Here is a 20601-nt window from a genome sequence, read left to right as displayed (position 1 = left end):
CGACGCCGGCAACAAAAGGCCGCGCAATATAATATAAATGTCAGACAATTATGCAAATTAGCTGCAGAACATTTGCTTTAGTTTATACTTGTAGAATTGATGTGCTACATGCAGCCAAATCAGAATAGGAATACGCTGTGCCAAGTGGTTATGAAATTCAGCAACGACCATTTGAATTATTAGTGAAAACTTTCGCAGCTATTTTTCACAAATTTGCCAAATTTTAATCTCATATGAATTTAATATTTAAGTGGCATTTTATTGGCTATATAAAGTGGCTGACAAAAAAATTGAAAATTTGCTAGCTCGCTTCTGATAATTTGCCAGTTCTTTTGAATATAAATAAAACATATTTGCTGGAGAGTGGTTTAAAAATAATGATTAACATATGAGGAGTTCCTTTCCCTTCTCCAGCCTCTCGTACATGTATGTTAGTAGTCGTGAAACACTTTAAAAGTAATTTTAAAATCCTTATGGTTTTATTTTCTTTCTATTCTAAACTGTCCCTAATTCGAAGGCTTTCGTTTTTACGCCCAACTTAACAATAATTTGTTCTTAAATGTAAATTCATCCAAGATTTGAATAGGCATTTAAATATTTAAAATAAAATATTTATATTTAAATCTTAAAACCATTAACATTAAAATAGACCTTCTTTAGAATTTTGATTTCGACCTCAGACAAATAAATTTTTAAATGTAAATTCATCAAAGATTTTAATAGGCATTTAAATATTTAAAATAAAATATTTATAGTAAAATCTTTAAACCATTAATATTAAAATAGATCTTCATTAGAATTTTGGTTTCGACCTCAGACAAATAAATACGCCTTTTATAAATTTGAAAAGAACCGATTGAATTCCTTTCAAAATTGTATATATTTGGATCAGAACTGAAGATAATAAAGGCCGCATCGTTTGCTACTTCAATTATCGAACATTTTCAAACTGCCGCTAAAAGACAAAATTTGTCAAATTAGTTAAATTTATTGCCGCTTGGTTTTAAAGTTATTTCTTTGCCCAATTTTGCCGCTAGATGGACCCCTTACGTGATTTCAGCGAATATCGTTTTGTTCAACCAATTTACAATTCAAACGGCTGGCCACACAGACGCGCTCAGCTGACTGTATTGGCGATTTGATTAAAACGTGGGGACGCCAAAATGTTGGAGGAGCCTTTCAGCGAATACTTTCTATGTAACTTCAATGATGCTGTGCAACCAGAGGGTAAATATTCCCGAAATAGAATAAAAAATAAACATTATTAAGCTATCGTTCTAAAGATTTGCCGGATGAGCGTTTGCGCAAACTGTGGACCAACTCTGAATTATGGACAGTGGAAGAGCTTGAAGCGATCGTCAAGTGTTGGCAATTATGCGAGAAGACACAGCTTAAGAACCTGGAGACGGCTACAGAGTTACTCGGCAACTTCGTACAGCTTATCTTAGCGTTTGTACAAAATAACTTCACCGGTCCATTCCAAAAGCTGGCAAAATGCACGGAAATGCTGGCCAATCTGAAATTGGAAGGGCACGAGCCGTTCGAGCTACTTAAGGCCAGTGGCGAGGAACCAAATCCAAATGTGAAAGCAGCAGAGCTCCTAGTGATAGCCAAAGAAATGCTCGCAACTCTGATAGCAATCTATCCCACATCAAAGGTATTTTATCAGACCTTATTCATGATTTCTGAGTATATATCGAAAAAACTTTCCCACAGATTCTCGCTTGGTGGCAGCTTCGACTGATTTGTCTGCAACAGCACATACTCGACGATTTGGCCAGCGAACTTTACGAACAATTCAAGCTTACGGTACCGCTTTTGCGTCCGCATTTGGCAGCCTTTCCCAATGTCGAGCAGCAAGGACTGTTGCTGCTGGAGTTAGCCAATGGCTATTTACAATTCCATCGCTCCGATATGGCTGCGAAAACCCTTGACGAGTTGTGCGCGCATTTGCAGATTGAACTGAAGGTAGAGGGGTTGCTGGGCGTGCGCACTAAATTCCAACAGAAGCCGCTACCACAGCTGTGCCTCAAAGTGGACCAAGAGGCGGCGGAGCCTAAGTTACCCGCAGCTCTCATCACTAATGCACACACGGAGCTGCCCAAATTGCTGCTACTCGATGATGACACCCGCCTTGAGCGCATCCGCTTCATTGAGCCAAAAGACAATGAGGTGATGACGCTGCCCAGCTTGCTGCAAGCACTAGTACTGGCCAAGGTGTAAGTGCATGAGAAGCTCTACTGTCTGCATTATTTACAATGATTTCGATTCCACAGTAAACAATTGAAACGCTCTCAGCCGAAAGATCGGCTGGCCGATGAGGAGCTGGAGCCCTACACACATACGCTGCTGTATCAGACCCACGGACCACTGCAGGTGCGTCAAGCAGCGCTGCTGCTCAACTGCTTGCAGGAATCGAACCAACGTCGCACCGTGGAACGCAGTTGGAAGCAGTGTGAGGAGTGTGTGAAACTGCTGGACAGCGAAGAACTCCATACGGAAAGGGAACGTATTGGCTATGCATTTGCCGCACAAATCTTACCCAAGTGGCAAGTGCAGCTGCAATTGGTGGACCTGCTACGATCTCTGGGAATGACAAAAACGGCACTGGACATATGCCTCAAAATACAGGCCTGGCAGCAGGTTATCGAATGTTACACCAGCCTCGAGTTGCGTCACAAGGCCGCGGAGATTATACGCCAAGAGCTGGACAAGAAACCCACTTCTCTGCTCTATTGCCTGCTGGGCGATGCCATCGACGACCCCACCTGCTACGAGCAGGCGTGGGAGCATTCGCGCCGCACTAGCGGCAAAGCGCAGGCCTATTGGGGTAACTACTATTATAGACGCGCCGAGTACGCAACGGCAATGGAGCACTATGAGCAGTCGTTGGAAATAAATTTGCTGCAGGAGTCTATTCTGCTGCGCTGTGGCTACTGTGCTATTCAATTGGAACGATGGGAAGCAGCTGTGCGCTCCTATCTGGCCTACACCCATCTAGAAGCCAATGGCTTCGAGTCGTGGAACAATCTGGCCAAGGCCCTGATCAAGCTAGGCGACAAGCAGCGTGCCCATCGCGTGCTCGGTGAATCGCTCAAATGTAATTACAGCAATTGGAAGGTGTGGGAGAACTTCATGCTGGTCTCCGTGGACACGGCTCACTGGGAAGACGCCATGCGCGCCTATCAGCGTTTGGGGGAGCTTAAGCAGCACTATTTGGATCAGGAGGTGCTCGCACGCATTGTTTATGGCATTGCCAAGCAGGTGTTTGAAATGACGCCGCCTCAAACTTCCAGTCCTCTGCTAAAGCACGTAACTAAACTCCTGGGCCAGCAGTGCATTCAGCATGGCAATGAGCCTTTGGTATGGGAACTGGCTGCTCTAATGGCGCTTACGCCTCTGAAAAAGGGCGAAAGACTGGTGAAGGCTTATCGTGCGTACACGGCCAAGCATTTAAACTGGGAAACAAAGACGGAGCACGCCATCAAGGCCTTGAAGTTCTGTGTAGAGGTGGCCGAACTATCGTTGGCAGCTGTGTCAGAACATGCTGAGGATGAAAGCGCCCTGACAATCACCTCACAGATCAGCTCGGCACGTTTGGCGGCCACATCCTGTTTAAATGCCCTCAAGCGTGCCATCAATGTGGACGTGCCCGAAGAACAAACCGAGCTTGTGCGTCAACTGGGGGAACTGCTTAACCAGCTAACAACGACAGTGCAGAAACGCATGAACCCCACCTAACTTATAAGAAACACAATACACATTTCATTTAATATAAACTTGTGCGTCAAACCTTACTAATTAAATTGGTAACTGGTAAATGTATTCAAAGAATTTGGGCTGATCCCATAATTTAAAGCTTTTGTTTTTATATATGAATGTAGTCTCATTTACCTGGATGCTGATCTCATGAACAATTTTCCAATTTCGCATTATCTTATTCGTTTTAAGTCACATCCAAAGGGAGATAGGTCGATTATGTACTTTATTTTCGAAGCTATCTCAACCAAATCCGATTTTTTGTTGTTGCAGCGAAGCGTTCCACTAAAGCAGCCACAAAAACGAGTCGGCTTTCAAAAAACTGAAAAAGTTAAAAGATAGTAAATGAACTTTATAAAAAATTTTTTTCAAAAAGAAATGTAAACAAGGGTATAAAAGCTTCGGCGCACCGTTACGAAAAACTTCTACAAAACTGAAAATGTCTTAAAATTTTCAAGTTTCTTTAAGTGTTTGCGTGTTGTGTTATTTTTCAAATCACCTTCTATGAAAACCAACCGGCTCGACGAAGTATTCGGTAACAAAATAATTTAAACAGCTGGTCACACTACCGGTCCAGCTGATGAGCAATCGAAGAGTCTTGTAAATAAAAAGCGCGACCTTATTGAGACAAAATCGCCATGGCGAGCTTTTCGACGCAAAACGAATCAATTCCGACAATGACCCCCGATGAGATCGCCCAGGAGGAACGTATTATTAAACTGCACGACCTTATTGAACAGAACATAATCATTGGTAAGTCTTACTTCGATAATGCAGTGTGGTTGTTTGGAATTGTAAATGGCGGGAATTTTAAAGAACAAGAAGTCGAGGGCAAACCATTTGAAGATTCGGTGACTGCCATTGAGAATATAATTAGGAAGGCGAACACGATAGTCAAGGGTTACGAGCAACGTCAGACCAACTCCCTGGAACTAGTCCTTGACACTGAGCTGCTCAGACGCAACCACGAAGTCATTGGAAAGGCCATACAATGCAGTTCGACCATCACGGATACAATGTTCTGCAAAGCAATCGTAAGTAGAATGGAACATATAAATAATTTTTTTAAGCTAATTCATAAATAAGAGCGATGTAGTTTGCGATGCTGATGGCACAGAGGATTGGGATAAATTGTGCGGGATAGCGTTAAAGTACGGCCGCAGTCTATTTACGAACACCAGCATTTTGCCTTTCATCGATGTGAAGCCAAAGGAGCACATTCCCAAGCAACGCTCCCAACGACCCAAAAAAACGAACGTATGATGGATTTCTGAATATATATTTAATGACAACTAAAGTGAAAATGTTCTTTGATAGGTGGAGGAAAAGCGTCCGTCAACAAGTCATAAACTAGAACGCAAAGATGAGGGCTCAGCGGTGGTGAGCAATATTCACAAAGAAATAAAGATGATTTACAAAGCCGGAAACTGCCAACCAATACCCTTCTTCAAACTAATTATCGATCCTGATAATTTCATGAATACTGTACACAATGCGTTGAACGTATCGTTTTTGGTAAGGGAAAATGTGATATCAATTTCCAAAGGCGTTGATGGACTTCCTCAGGTTGGAGTGGTCACCAATCCCACCGAAATTGCTGACAACGAACCCTTACAGAATATCTGCCGCATAGATGCTAAACTTTGGCAGGTAAAAACATCTACCTACCTTCATTTAACATTTTATTTAATTGGCTTTCTTCATTACAGAGATTCATCAAACATTATAATATTAAAAAGCCAATGTTAACATCCTTCAAAAATGCCGAGAGTTAGAAAACGAAACGATCAAAAAACATGCTTAATACTCAGCTAATTAAAGCAGCATTTTTGCATATCAGGATAAACTTATATACTTTGACATTCTCCTCATTAATTGATATTAAACATATAGTTTAAATTAAGTTAGGCCTTAAAAATGTGTATGTATGTCTGAATCTAAGTAATGTTCATGTAAACAGACATATAATAAACGAGTAGAATGTTAAAGTCGAGTCGTCGAACCCATACTTTTCCCAGGCACAATCATTCAACTAAATAAACTCGCCAGCTTTGTTTGTCGATAAAAAGACTATAAAAAAAAAGAATGTCTTCAATCAATCGGTGAAGAGCTATAGGAGACTGAAGAATTTGAACAAACAAACATTAATACTCCATATTTATTTGGAAAGATTATTAAAGTTTGTACAGCTTCTGTGAAAAATGTTTGTAGGTGCAATCAAAATAAATTCAGCTTGGTAGCTATTATCACACGAACGCCCTGATCGAAAGCCCCACATACGGCCAAGCCCAACTTATCAGGATGCCAATCGTAGCAGTGCACGGGCTGTGTGCTGAGCGTAGCTGCGCTGAGCATTTCGAGTGTGCCGGCTACACCCATTTTGCCGCCATCCGTGTCGTCGATGACACGCTTATCCGGATATTCGTATTGCCACAGACGTATGGAGCCGGTGCCGCCTCCGGTGATGAAGATATCACGATTTTGCGGCACATGGCGCACAGTCCAGACAGTAGCTTTTGGTCCACTGATCACACCATTGGTTCCTACACTGCGTCCGGCATTCCGCTCCTCCACATAACTGAAGCCCTTAATTGCATGCTGTGTGCGCATATCATAGACGAGTAGACCGCCCTCCAACGTTGTCACAGCCATCTTATTCATGGGAATATCGCGGCGATCAAATTCCAGCCCACAAATGCCATTCTTTAGAGTTGTTTCCCAACGCACCGCCAGCGCACGTAAATCAAACAGCTTGAGATCGCCATTGTCGTAGCCGGCGGCCACAATACGTTCCTCGTTGTTAAATGTGTTTCCAAAGGCGACCGCCCAGCAGTCACGCCTTGTGTCGGTATTCACACCATCGCCCATCTGCGGAGCCGGCGATATATCCACCACCGGTGCTTGGCCCTGGCGTATATCCCAAACCCTGACGGCCCCGTCACGACTGCCAGTCACGATTTCTGGTGCCCCGCATTCCAACTGTGTGCCGCCTATGGCATCGATAGTATTGATAATTGTGTTGTGCGCCTTAACATTATAAACTGCCAGTTCGGGATGTTCCAAGTCCCTGTAATGCTTTAACATCACTAAATGCTTAATTAAGGGCGCTTCTCACTTACAGCACTTGCAATCTTCCCTCAAAGTCTCCTATGGCCAAATGACGATTTCTCAGACTCGCCGCACCAAACGATCCGCACTTGAAGGCCGCCTTTTTTTCCACTGTCTTGATCTTCTCCAGTTTGTCCTCATTCAGTTCATAGATGTCCATTATGCCGTGGCTGTTGGGCTTAGAGCCGAGCACCACGAACTTGGCTGACAGTGGAATCCATTTGGTATCGTAGACAGTGTAATTGACGGATTCATGTAAGTGCTCTAACAATTGAGGTTTATCCATGTTGCTGGGATAAATCAAATGCTGTTCGCTCAAGTGGTATTTGCTTTAATTCTAGAATGAAATTATGTACACTAAAATTGCTAGAATGTTCAAAAACGACTTGTTTGAAATGCGTTTCCATAGTTGCGCAGTCGAAGTTCATGTGATTGTACAAACAGCTGGTAAGCAAAATACTATCGGTATCACTACGATATGGTTATTTTTAAATTTTCGGAAAATTCACGATGTACGTTATTACAAATCATTGGCCCGCTGGATATATTTAGTTATTTACCCAAACACAATAATATTAGATTAATTCGAGCAGTCTTAAGACTTTAATACTGAATAAACTCTGTCATCGATAGATTTGCACGTTACAACTTTCTGGCAACTCTGCTCATTTTCTACGCACAAAACAGTCGACACAACAGCTGATTTGCGAAAAAGCTTGCGTTTGCGCTCCCGGGTTTTGTTTAGCATTTAATAAACTCATAAAGATTAAAATGACGATTAGAATTTTTCCTATATATGTTCCAATTAAATATTGTATTAAATGTCATTGCAATATATAATAAAAGCTTTATGTCATTAAAAGCCGTTAGAGTATAATATAATCCAAATGATTTGTATATACTTTTGGATTCGTTTATTGTAGTTATATTTTGGCCCAAACAACAGAAACAAAATATAGTAAAAGCTTCAGTCACGACTCTCGTGGTTTTTTGGTTTGCAAGTTAGTTGCTTGTTGTCGCCGTTCGCGGACGTTTGGCTTTTTGCTTGTGTATGGACGACGCGATTCTTTTGCCTCTCTATTCCGCCTCCCACCCGTCCCTACTCCACTCACTTGGTCGTTATTGGTGGGTCACTGATATTTCGTGTGTGTGTTTGTTTTTGGCGCGCGCCTTTTGGTACTGATTTTCCTCTCACACAAAAACAAAACAAAATTTCCTCTTTGCCGCAGGCATCGGTTAAATAACAAAAAATTGTGCATAACAAAAATAAAATAACGGGAAGCACGTGAATTAAATGCTTTGTTAATGCACAACCTGAAGTTACAAGCGTGTACTTAAATACATAGAAGTATAAACTAGCTATAAGCTCGCTTTAAAGTTGTAAATATGTATTTAACACAAGTGCTAATTTAAATTCAATTTTAAAAGTTCTATTATAACGGAAGGTGCTAATCAAATTCTGTGCGGGTATTGGCAACAAGTGAGACTACCTACAATATTCATACACACACATATTTATGTGAATAACAACAAATACAAGAGGCGCCTATCAAAAAGTTGAAGGTGACAACGCGACGCGATAGTAGCAGGAACAACAAAGAACAACGAGAGCATTTGCACATTTAGCAACAATTAAATGTTAAATACATTGCTTTCTGCAAGGTAATAAAAATGTTGAACTATTTCATTTGTTGTTCGGGTGCCTGTCCCTATTTGGCTTTCTTGTTTTGCCTCGATTTCAATTTAAGGCAATCAAATTAATTGACAATTCTTCTGGTTTTTTCTTCATGCTCATTTCAGTCTACCACTTGTTTTGTTTCTAGGGTGTGTTGTGTTTGGCGTTTAAAATGCGGCTTCCCTGTCCCCACCACAGTCCCCAAACATGTCAACATTTGTCTCAGTTCAAGTGCACTTGACACAAATATATGTATGTACTATGTACATATATGTATGTATACATACGCCTATTTAAGAAGCATAAAGTGGCTATATAATATACATATGTACATATGTACATCTTTATTTATACAGTTGACGTCTTAAGCGGTCACCACCTCGGCTGCTCTGGGCCTATTTCGTCTTTATTCGTTTCCTCGCAGAGCAAATATTCCAGGCGCTCTCATTTTATGGCCACCGAGTGGTGCGTCCGTTTACTTAGTAAGCTAACTGATTGCTTAGCTGGTTATCAGCTAACTAAGTAACTTTCATAAAACGTCTTTAATCTGGCCATAAAAAGTGATAAAATGTACATTTATTGTACATACGAGTGTATGACATTTATTGATTAAAGCTCTTGGCACCTGTTGCCACTTTCCGATTTCTTATAATTGGCATTTTTTTTTGGCTGGGGCTACTTTTTCATACTCGTGACGAATGCTTACTAATAATACTATATATATAAAATATAAGACTAGATAGACTATTAACCTCGAAATAGCTCGACGGTGAAATAGCTTTGAAATTGTGGACAGAGAAGAGAAAAAATATAAAATAATTTTGAATTGCCTGGGGATTGTTCATGGATCAGGAAAGAGTCCACGAATGGGCTCAGCTGTTTCCGAAAATTCAAATGATCATCGACTTGTCTTGTTATGGTAGTCAAGAATAATTATATGCTCTTACTTTTCTGGAACTTAATATGCAAGGCAACAAATGGAACTCTAGATTATACGAATACAGATAAGAGTATTGGAGAAATTTGATCGAAATTCGGTTGCATATTTTTATTAAATTTGCTCGTTTTCTTTCTTATACAAGTATTTCCACAAAAAAGGTCTTTGCTCCCGGCTTATTTATTTAGAGCTTTGCCTCCCGCCTGAAGTTAAAGTTGGGTCTGCCCGAAAATTAATTACTCTGCACAGTTTTGAGTGTAAGTCTATTAAGAATTAGCCCAATGAATTAACCCATAGACATTTCATATAAATAGAAGTGTATTTACTTATCTTGTCATGCTTATCAACAAAAAATTCTGTGACTTTCCATGCAATTATTTGCCTTTATTCATGAAATTGAAAGTATTCCCAAAATTGAAATAAAATTGTTTCTAACACGCAGCAAACGATTAAATCAAACTTCGGGGATTCTTTTTCACAACTAAACGAAATTATAGTCGAAATTAGTCGCCACATGCGTGACATGTTTAGAAGCTCAATTAATTATAAATGATGTAAATAATATACAAGTATTGCAGGCCGAATTTTTCCTATAATCAAGCTTCGATTCGAAAACTTTAATAGACACATAAGACAATTATAGTAAGGCCTCGTGACTTCAATTGGATTTCATTTGTACGCTCGACTCTAAAAGTATATATGTACAGACATTTAAAAGGCAAATCAGGTATTGCTCGCTGTACACTTTATAAAAGAAATGTATTTAGTTAATGCTTGAAAGAAGTTATATGTAATTCCCCAATAAGGAAGTAATACTGTAATTAACTCTGCCTTTTCGTTTGTGATGTGCGTGCGCCAAATAGAGTAGAAAACCCATACATATATGTACGTATTGGTATTTCAATTAAAAGCTGCCCCAATTGTTTTATTTACTTCGTTCGCTCCTCATGACTTCTGTGGAAACGGGTTTGCCACACAATTTGTTGATGCAGCTACATAATAAAAAAACAATAATTGTACTCTATAAACAATGATGTGTGCTCAACAAGCAAACATTTGGTTTGTCAACTCAGCGCCATTATTATTGAAAACGTTGAACTAAGACAAAGGAAATATAAACTCGCAAATTTCTGAAAGATACGAGTATACAACAAAGAGATATGTACATACATACATATGTAGTATGTATGCGAAGCAAACAGTTTTTGCACGTGTTTGCGATTCCTATATATAGCTTTTAAACACACACCCATACACCGGAAAATATAATGGGCTAATGTGAAGAATTTCACGGCAAGCACAAATCGATGGGCAACTGCCATTTGGCGAAACATGCAACTGTTGCATGCAAGCTTAACAAGATAAGTGCTCCTAGGCGGCCATTCCGTTGATCAGCCCACATATGTATACAAACTTACTATATAAATACATTTAGTAACCACTAGTAATTTTTGCAATTGTTGCAATTATAATGGGGTTGGCCCAATCACACTTGGCTTTCCGGCTACTGTTGTTTTGATATACTAACGTATTTGTGTGCGAGAGTTTGTTGCTTCGCTCGCTACTCATAGTTGTAAGCTTTCTTATCGTTTGTGGGGCACTGAATGAAGCCACATAGTATTGCTCATCGAAAATGAACTTTGGCATTTCGCAAATCGAATCGAAAGCCAGATACACAATATACACACTGAGTCTGATAATGGAATAAAAACTTGCTAATGTTTGCATATTTACGTCTAAAAGTACAAAATGGGAACCTGAAATTTGTTGCCGATTTCGTCACTAATGACTATTATTATCAAACAAATTTCAAATTCCCCAATAAAAACAATTAACTTCAAATGCGGAATATGAAAGATATTAGGTAAAATTTCAAGCAAATTCCATACAGATATGTGCAGCGGTCAGTAATGTATTTATGATATATGAAAATGGTTTCTAATAATTTTCGAGTTGAAAGCAATTCACTGAATTAACAACAGTATAGTATACTGTCTAAGAACAGAATACGAGCGTGAAATTTGAAAGAGAAGCAATCGCGTCTCAGCTCTTTGTCTTTATCGCCCTACAACAATTTCTTAGTTGTCTCTTAAAAATGCTGAGTCATTGTACTATATTAGATGCCAATTCGGAGGCGACTCTTTAAAATGTAGTCATATTATTTTCTAAGAATTTGTGCTTCTTAACGAGCGAAAATCCCCCCTGGAAGAGCGCAGAATGCCACTGAGTCTGTGCAAATGAAATAATATGTTGTTTAAATAATGTCTAGCGTTTTGTTAAATGTGCAACTCAAGTTTATAAAAAGCTTATTTAGCTTATTTAGTCGGTTAGTTTAAGCTGCAAGACAAATAATAATTCATATAACATTTTTATGTACTTCAACGTCAAGTTTATCTCTCCCATCACATTTAGTAACAGCATGTGATCAGCGCCTTAGATCAGACAGTTCCAAGTTTTAGTTGTACTATGGGCGTGGAAAAAGCTGAATGTGCTGCAAAGTCTTACATTTTCATTACAACTGGTTAGCTGTTGAGAAGCCCTAAAGTTCAATATGGTTGAGGTATTCTTTTTTTTCTGTTCAAATCAAATACAACACAGTTCTACACATACTATACATAGTACGTAATCATCAACACTAAACGACTAGAGTCTGATATCAATACTCCTGCCATATGGACGTACAGTCATTGCCTGTTCCATGGCCGTCCCTCATCGAACATAGATAATGACAAGGGTCGGTTATCGCTTATCGGTGCCAGAAACAAGTGTCTCTGCTAATGAAAATTTCTGGCTAAAGTGCGTATAGAATGTCATGTGTTTTTGAAGTTGCTGTCAATTTTTGGCGCCGTTCTGTTTGCTAAAACGTTGATTAATGAATTTGATTAGCAAATAAATTTGCTGTATGCCCAAGACGATGATAGATTCAATGCATTGATAACGTTTGCGAATCGCCACATTACGGTCTTTTGCACCCAAAACTGGTTTACTTTTCATTTCACCTTGAGATTTGTAATTTTCCTCCAATTGCTCCACACATAGCGGCTACTCGAACTAATTATAACCTTGTACGGTAACACGGAATGCCAAGTGCTTTAGTTTAAATCGTTTTTATGGAATAATTATCCATTCATTCCCTTTCAAACAAACCATGCAAAAAAAAAAAAAAACAGATAATTATCGCCGCAAAACTGTTGAATCAACACGTGACATATGTATGTGAGTTAAGTGGTATTGTTATTTCAAAACTCAATGAACATGCAATGAGCTTTTAGATATCGACAGGTGTGACTAGAATAATATAATCGAAATCATTTCGCATTCAGATTACGGTTCTAGTGGAAAGTTTTCACATTTCGCAAGTCACGAGAGAAAAAGTCAAACAACAAGAGCTTGTCGAAAATAAAGAAATTGTCCGTCTACATAATCGAAACTATTCTTCTAAAAAACAATTGTATTTGCGTGGTAGACTCATTGGTATCCTCGGTAACTCGATCTATAATGTGGAACTCTACAAAAATTTACGAATTCATTACATTTTTATCCTTTCTTTCTATTTTGTTAGTTCAAATATTTTCCTTATTATTGTTGTTGATTTCATGGAGTTGTTGATATGATATGTTTATGATATTTTTCTAATCGTATGTGTCACAAAAGCGATAGTTAAACCAATAATTTTGGGTGTGCCAATGTCGATTTATAAGACTTAAGTGCAGTAAAATTTTGATTGAACAATAAAGTTGGTCATACATGTTTTTAATCACTTAAATTCTTTTTTTTTTTTTAAATAAGGAGACCTATTTTTTTTAGTTTGCTGAAGTAACTTGCAATTAAATAGCTTAAAATTAAATAAAAAGGTTATATACAATTTTAAGAAAATGATCAAATCAATAGAAAATTGTTTAAAGTGTGAGATATGAAATCGTAGACGCTAAAAGTGTTATCAACAAACGATAACAGCACTGTTTGACCTTAAATTACGAATAAAAATTCAAGGTGGATAGTTGAATTGATGGATACGTGGATAGGTAGATCGTTTATGTTGCTTTATTTAAACGAAATGAAGATCATTATTCATCATAAATTGTTCATTTAATGATAGACAACAAAGGCAAATATTATGTACTCGTAATGCTAATTATATATATATGTATTCCTTCATATATATGAGTACATAGTCCAATATTAAATTTGTTACATCTTTAAAGACTTGTCTTCCAAGTACAATTGAGCCTATGTGAAAATAATCGATACAGGTTTAAAAGAATTATTTACAACCAAAAATAACATTTAATTGAGTACTTGTGGCCGAAATTTAATGACGCTTTTTACTTACTCGTACCATTGTTAGCTAATCTATACTGAGCTATTTAAGTAGTGTTCCCACGCACTTATCACACGCTCATTGAATGCGTCAAATCAATTGAACTCCCATGCCACACACTGCCACAGTTCCTCTCTGAAATTCTCTCTGAATTTATTGGGTTGCACACCTTGTGGTTGATAGCGCTTATGGGAAATGTATTTAACGTTGAACTTGACCTTGTGACTCGATTATGGTTATGGCAAGCCGGTTGACTAAGTCGCTCAATCCAGACGCACGGTGGAAACAATGACGATTTTCGATTTGCAATCTCACTGTAACAGTTTCTGCTTTACTGGCGACGAACCGGTTTTTTTTCTTTTTTTGTTTATCGCTTGGATTTTATGGCAATGCCGATGGTGCGCGGGGATTTCGGGCAGTTAGTCTATGGAGTACCAGTTGGTAACAGTGTTGAAACATATCTTGGACATTAACCCATTATCCTACTTAGTAAGCTTTATGATAATAAAAAAAACGCAATTTTAAGAAATAACACATACTATGTGAATGCCGATTACTTGCTTTCGAATGAAAATAAGTCAAGTAAAGACAAAGTGTTAGGGTTAGGGTTAAGGTATGTTGATTTCCTATTTAAAATGCCTGATTTCTAAACTCTTCTTATATAAGAAATGTCATACTATATTAACAAGTAAATGTAGTATAATAGAAGTAAAAAGTATAATACTACGAGTATTACAGTAGTACTGGCATAATAGGAAATTGTAGAATCAAATTTGGATAAACTTATATGAAATGCATAATATTGTTGATGAAAACTAATTTCAAGAAAATGGTTCAGAATTAAGTTTTTAAAAAACTGGACTCAATCGTTGATTTTAAAAAAATTGGTATTTGAATTCACGCAATGTTATCGCTAGGTTTTATAAGCTATATATAAGCTATGTTTTACATTTTCGTTATTTTTTATTCTTCGAAACTAGTAATTATACACGTAATCCGCTTCATCCATTTTTGAGTTAGTAAGCGACACTAAACTTTATGTGCAAGTTCTCAAAGATTAAAGCCTCAAAATCGACTTTATATAATAATAATATATTTATTATATTAATATTTAACGACTAGCGTACTAACTGTAATGCTAGAATAGAGATCTCAAATAAATAAATAAATATTTAATTTGATTTCCCCTAGGTTGGTACTTTTAGTAATCTTCGATACAATATATTAAGTTGTAAGATATGAATTCTCAGAATTTAACATATCCAAATTATAATATTATAAGTCATAGGTAGCTATTTGGGTCGTCAGACGACAAACAACACAATTGCCAACTCAGCTCACAAGCCCTAAAAAGTCCCAAAAAAGGTATATGCAAATAAATAATAAAAAAAGAAACAGACTCATCCTTTATTTGCTAAATAAAACTGGCAATTAGCGAGTTTGTCAGCACTCCCAAGTTCGTATTGAATAATTTCGGACATACCAGAAGTACCAGTATGTGTATCGTAAGTAGTTGAAAAGCCAATTATGTGTAAAATGGATGATCTGTTTATCTCCTAATTGTAGTCAGACAGTGGGTGAGAATCCGCGAACGTCGCGACGTTCATAGACAATTATCAAATACTACCTATGCGTAATCGGGAATGGGCACAGATAAGCGCTCAGCGATTAGCAATTGTGGGTTAGAGACAAGCACGCATACCTCTCGCGAGGTATGTTTTTGTTAGTCGATGAGCTTTGGTCAGACATCGGATGCCGCTTTTGAACCCACATCCGCGATGTTGATCCAATGATTTGATCAATTAGACGCTGGTGCTAATTTGCAGAGAGTAGACTATTCGTAGAACCATGAGCAAGTGTGAAGTTTGTATATAAAGAGGTGCGTGAGTAATATGACCATTTAGTCGTCAGCTGAACATCAGTTGTGGGTATAGTAAGTATTAATAGACGAATGTGACTTATGAGGACTAAGCCTTTCTTTTCGGTCTATCCTTCTATTTACAGAAACCCAAACACCTCCTGAGGTCAGTGCGCAAGAGCGGCTGGAGACGACTGAAAGACTTACATAATCGACAACAAGGTCGACACAGACTAAAGCAGACTTTTGACGAAGCTGGTACTTCGTCGATAGGCGGCCCAAGTCTAGCCACCGGTGCTGTACCCAAAAAGCGGCCGTTTTACACAAACACCCACCCAAAAGAAAAAAATAAAAATCCCACTACCCTAGAGGAGCTACGAGGCGAACAATATCATCGTGAACTGCTTGAACATCGCTTTACCGATGTGGAATATCTTGAGTTGAAAGAGCCAAGAATATCACTAACAACAACAGCAACGGAAGAAACCTCAATTATGGCCAACGACTCAGATAGCCAAGAGTAGGTCTTCACAACAATCGAATATCTCGCAATTTCTAAGAACTCTACTCTTTTGCAGATCGCGGCCATTGAACAACAATAATGGAAACGGCAGCGCACAAATTAAGATTCAGCCCAAGGTCCAGCCAAAATACAGTGTCCATCGAGATGTTCTCAACCACGAGCTGGTTATAAAGCAGACGGGCTATGCAGCCCGGGACAAGAGCATACCCTCCTCCCTGCGCAGCTGCTGGCAAAGCTGGTCCTTCTTTTCGCTCTTCACCGGCATAATACCCATACTACAATGGCTACCTCAATATTCCCTGCGTCGCGATCTCATTGGCGATATCATTTCCGGATTCACAGTGGCCATCATGAATATACCGCATGGCATGGCCTACGGAATGCTTGCCGGCGTCTCAGCGGGCAATGGCCTCTACATGGCCGTGTTTCCAGTCCTAGTATACATGGTTCTGGGCACATCCAAGCACATTTCCATAGGCACTTTTGCGGTGGCTAGCATGATGACCCTAAAAGTGGTGCAAACATACGCCACAGTGGATGGGACGACGGCGACAACAACACCCGCCACTCTCTTGGTGAATGCTACCTCAACTTTTGCCACCCCAGTGGCAGGAGATGCGATAACTCCGGTCGAAGTGGTTACAGCGTTGGCTCTAACGGTTGGCATTGTGCATGTAAGCTTTCAAATATGTAATACGAGGAAACAATTCTTGGAGTCTTTTATATGTACATAAATATCTATCTGTATTGAAGAAGAATTAGAACCTCTTATATTGACTATTTAGCAAATATTCAATTGGGCTCGTTCGATTTGTTATCGATCATTACTAATTTCACCTGCTGACCGCTGTGAATTAGAACCTCTTATATTGACTATTTAGCAAATATTCAATTGGGCTCGTTCGATTTGTTATCGATCATTGCTGATTTCACCTGCTGACGGCTGTGATTTATGATTCGGATAACTAAAATTAACAGTCGAAATCAGAAAAGAAAAATCGGAAAAATGTGATTATTTGATTTAGATTTTTCGATTTTGACACTACAAAATGCACCCCAGCTGCTGTGACTTCTTCAAAAATACTAAAATCAGAGTATTTGATTAAAACAGTCATCACAAGCGATCGGCAGAGGCAAATCAACAATCGATAATCAAAAATCACAAATCGATACAACCTGGTGAACGCGCCTTAAACTTTAATCAAAGCAGTATAATAACGATTCTTCTTTTCAACTCCTACCGAATTTTTAAAATGTGACAAATTTGTGTGCAAATTTTTTGCCTGTCTGACCGTAGACTTAGTTAAAGAATAGAATCAAATCCTTGGGTTGTTTAGAGACGTATCTGCAATACTGACTCCCGTTTATTTGTAAATTTGCAGCTACTGATGGCCCTATTTCGACTGGGAACACTCGCCTCGCTACTTAGCGATCCGCTTGTCAATGGCTTCACCACCGCCGCTGCCTGCCACGTGGTAACGGCACAGCTGAAGGATGTGCTGGGCATCACTGTGCCGCGCTACAAGGGAGCCTTTAAGATCATTTACACCATCATCGATGTGGTCAAGTCGGTGCCACAGACCAATCTCATCAACTTTGGCTTCTGTCTCTGCATCTTGCTATTCATGACCATCTGCAATGAGTGTCTCAAGCCCTGTATGCGTAAACGCTGTCGTTTTCCGTTACCCGCCGAGCTAATAGCCGTCATTGGTGGAACTCTGATCTCGCGTATTTTCAACATGAAAGAGAACTACAAGGTGGAAATGGTGGGCGTTATACCCAATTGGCTGCCAGTACCGGAGCTACCGCGTCTCGAATTGGTGCCAGTGGTGGCTGTCGATTCAATTGCCATTGCTATAGTCACTTATTCGATTGTGATGTCAATGGCTCTGACTTTTGCGAAAAAGCACAATTACGAGGTGCGTGCCAATCAGGAGCTCTTTGCAATGGGCATTGGAAATATGGTGAGCAGCTGCTTTTCCTGCATACCTATGGCCTGTTCCTTGTCGCGTTCAGTTATCCAGGAGCAGACGGGAGGTGTGTCGCAAATAGCATCGCTGGTATCGGCCTCACTAATAGTGGCTACTATTATGTGGATTGGACCGTTCTTCAGTGATTTGCCGAGGGTGAGTAATGAACATTATCTTTAATCCGAATTAATTTTGTTTAATTCGATCAAAATAGAATTCAGATCAGGCCCAAACATGTCTGAAACAACCATTTTTTCAATGACAGATATTAGATTCGATATTATGGAAATAAAGGGGGTTTATATATTAATTTAATATTAATCGGTGCAGACAAATGTAGCTTATCGACTCGGTTGTTATCATCACCATTATTTCTATTATTAGTAATGAAAAATTGGATTTTTTCAGTGCGTGCTGGCTGGTGTTATTATTGTTGCCCTAAAGCCGATGTTTATACAGGCTAAGGAGTTGAAGAAGTTTTCCAAACAGGGCAAGCTTGAGATGCTCACGTGGCTAACCACATTTCTTTGTGTGGTGCTCATCGATATTGACATTGGGTAAATAGATGAACATGAATTGAAATCGTTGGCGACTATATATTCAACTAAAATTGAATTTCAGTTTGCTTATTGGCATTGGCGTCTCACTGTTGACACTGTACATTAAAGGTCTCAAGCCTTATGCTACACTACTGGGATACATGCCGGAGGCGCCGGGTATCTATGTGGACATCAATCAGCATCGTAACGCTATGGGGGTGCCGGAAACACGCATTTTCCGGTATTGCGGATCGCTCAACTTTGCCACCAGCATGTTCTTTCGACGTGCGCTCAACGAGCACTTGGGCTTGGACAAGAAACCCACCAAAAACAGTGCCAAATACACACCAGTATTGCAAAATGGCAATATGCGTGGTGCTGGTGAGAAGCGGGGCAATGGCGATCTTTCGGATTCATCAGACTTTCGCTTCCTTATCTTGGACTTCTCGATGTTGGGGCACATCGATGTGGCCGGATGTCGCACACTGAGTGAAGTAAGCAAGGAGATGAAGGCGCGTGGAGCTCGTCTGCTCCTGGCCAGTCCAGTGGATCGTGTCTATGACACGCTCGTGCACAGCATGGCGCTCAGCGAGGGTCCGTTCGAGATATTTCCGACGTTGCACGATACCGTGGAGTATGCCAATGCCAGTCGGACCGCATGAGAAGAGGATCGCCCGGAAGAGGGCACCTTGTGATCTTTCACAGTGATAGATTGTGGATCGTAACACCAAAACCTATAGTTATTAAGTTTTATAGTTTGTTGCCGACTTGCAATCATGGCTTATTGTAAGCTTCTAGCCCAATACTTAGCCTAAGTTCGTTTTAAGTGCCTGCCCTGAGCTGTGGAACCCGTTGCCTAGATTATTGGTAAGGCCTCAAGCACGACTCTGTTTCGTTTACAAAATGCCTGTACAAAAATTTTGTATATGTATGTAGTTAACAAGCGTTGTACTTAACAAGCAGCGGAAGAATCGGAAGTGTGTTCTTCTAGTACCTAGTACCTGAGCACCGCCGAGAAATTGAAACCGTGTAACTTATTTTGTGCAATTTGTACCAAAATGATGAACAATTCAATTAGATGTTAATGTTTGTACATAAAATGAAACTAAAATCTAGTAACAAAACTTGTGATTTAATTTTTTTTTAAAACCTATAAATTGTTAATTGGAGATGGCGTTTTAAAAGAGCTTAACAAGATGATGATTTTAAAATTAAATGCTACCCACATTTAGCCCTACCATGATATTTTGTTCACTAGAGCAAGTGTGGAAGCATGGTTTCTCACATGAGAGAGAAAAACAAACCAAAATTTAAAACCAAAATTTAAAATTTTCATTTAATTTTGCCCAATTAGATTAGAGTCTACAATTGTAGCGAAGGCGCTCACCACTTAGTTGTGTTGAAAAAACTGGTCTCCACATGGTTAACGCTTCTGCCTCGCATTTTAGCCAAGCCTCAACACAGTGCTAGCAATTTTAGCGAAGACGCACACCTCTGAGTTCTGTATCTTGCTTAAGTGAGAAAAACATGTCTCCATATTTTTAACACTTCTGTCTCGCAGTGCTGCCATTTAAGCGAAGACGCACACCTCTTAGTTGGGGGCCTTGCTAAAATGGGAGAAATTGGTCTCCATTTTGTAAAAACTTCTGTCCCACATTTTAGCCAAGTCACACCGCAGTGCTACCCATTTCCTTTTTTTAGTTTGTTTTTCCAAACTTATACTCGTACATATAATAAGTACATAATATCATGTATTTATAAGAGTAGGAGGAAACATCATATTTGCGATCTGTGAAATAAAATCGCAGAACTCGGCCTTAATCGCAAAGTGACGGAAATACCTAAGCGATTCGTTGAGAACCTTCAGCTACCATTTGAGTTGTGTACAATCTTTAAACAATTAGCACGCAG

At 39.3% G+C, this 20601-nt stretch overlaps 4 protein-coding genes across 4 annotated transcripts; 3 read left to right on the top strand and 1 right to left on the bottom strand.

Annotated features, from left to right (window-relative positions):
* Positions 1-1131: 1131 nt before the first annotated feature.
* LOC115622315 (tetratricopeptide repeat protein 27) lies at positions 1132-3825 on the top strand. Its single transcript, XM_030516221.1, has 4 exons — positions 1132-1227; positions 1284-1657; positions 1717-2219; positions 2277-3825. The coding sequence occupies exons 1-4, from the start codon at positions 1164-1166 to the stop codon at positions 3739-3741; spliced, it is 2406 nt and encodes an 801-aa protein (XP_030372081.1). The 5' UTR covers positions 1132-1163; the 3' UTR covers positions 3742-3825.
* Positions 3826-4341: 516 nt separating this feature from the next.
* Positions 4342-5750, top strand: LOC115622316 (non-structural maintenance of chromosomes element 4 homolog A). Its single transcript, XM_030516222.1, has 5 exons — positions 4342-4512; positions 4576-4793; positions 4846-5016; positions 5077-5409; positions 5469-5750. The coding sequence occupies exons 1-5, from the start codon at positions 4398-4400 to the stop codon at positions 5532-5534; spliced, it is 903 nt and encodes a 300-aa protein (XP_030372082.1). The 5' UTR covers positions 4342-4397; the 3' UTR covers positions 5535-5750.
* A 149-nt stretch (positions 5751-5899) lies between these two features.
* On the bottom strand, positions 5900-7253 carry LOC115622862 (WD repeat-containing protein 92). The gene is made up of 2 exons (XM_030516947.1): positions 6879-7253; positions 5900-6826 (listed from the first exon to the last, which is right to left on the bottom strand). Exons 1-2 carry the CDS (start codon positions 7151-7153, stop codon positions 5977-5979), a joined length of 1125 nt encoding a protein of 374 aa, XP_030372807.1. The 5' UTR covers positions 7154-7253; the 3' UTR covers positions 5900-5976.
* A 658-nt stretch (positions 7254-7911) lies between these two features.
* On the top strand, positions 7912-19808 carry LOC115622253 (solute carrier family 26 member 10). The gene is made up of 6 exons (XM_030516152.1): positions 7912-8529; positions 15805-16178; positions 16237-16855; positions 17564-18307; positions 18560-18708; positions 18773-19808. Exons 2-6 carry the CDS (start codon positions 16153-16155, stop codon positions 19350-19352), a joined length of 2118 nt encoding a protein of 705 aa, XP_030372012.1. The 5' UTR covers positions 7912-8529; positions 15805-16152; the 3' UTR covers positions 19353-19808.
* The last annotated feature ends 793 nt before the right edge of the window (positions 19809-20601 follow it).

This window comes from Scaptodrosophila lebanonensis, unplaced genomic scaffold (genome assembly GCF_003285725.1).
Source record: "Scaptodrosophila lebanonensis strain 11010-0011.00,11010-0021.00 unplaced genomic scaffold, SlebRS2 tig00000043-arrow-pilon, whole genome shotgun sequence".
Taxonomy (NCBI): domain Eukaryota; kingdom Metazoa; phylum Arthropoda; class Insecta; order Diptera; family Drosophilidae; genus Scaptodrosophila; species Scaptodrosophila lebanonensis.
Note: the sequence above shows the minus strand (reverse complement) of the source record. Positions and strands in the feature narration are given on the sequence as shown.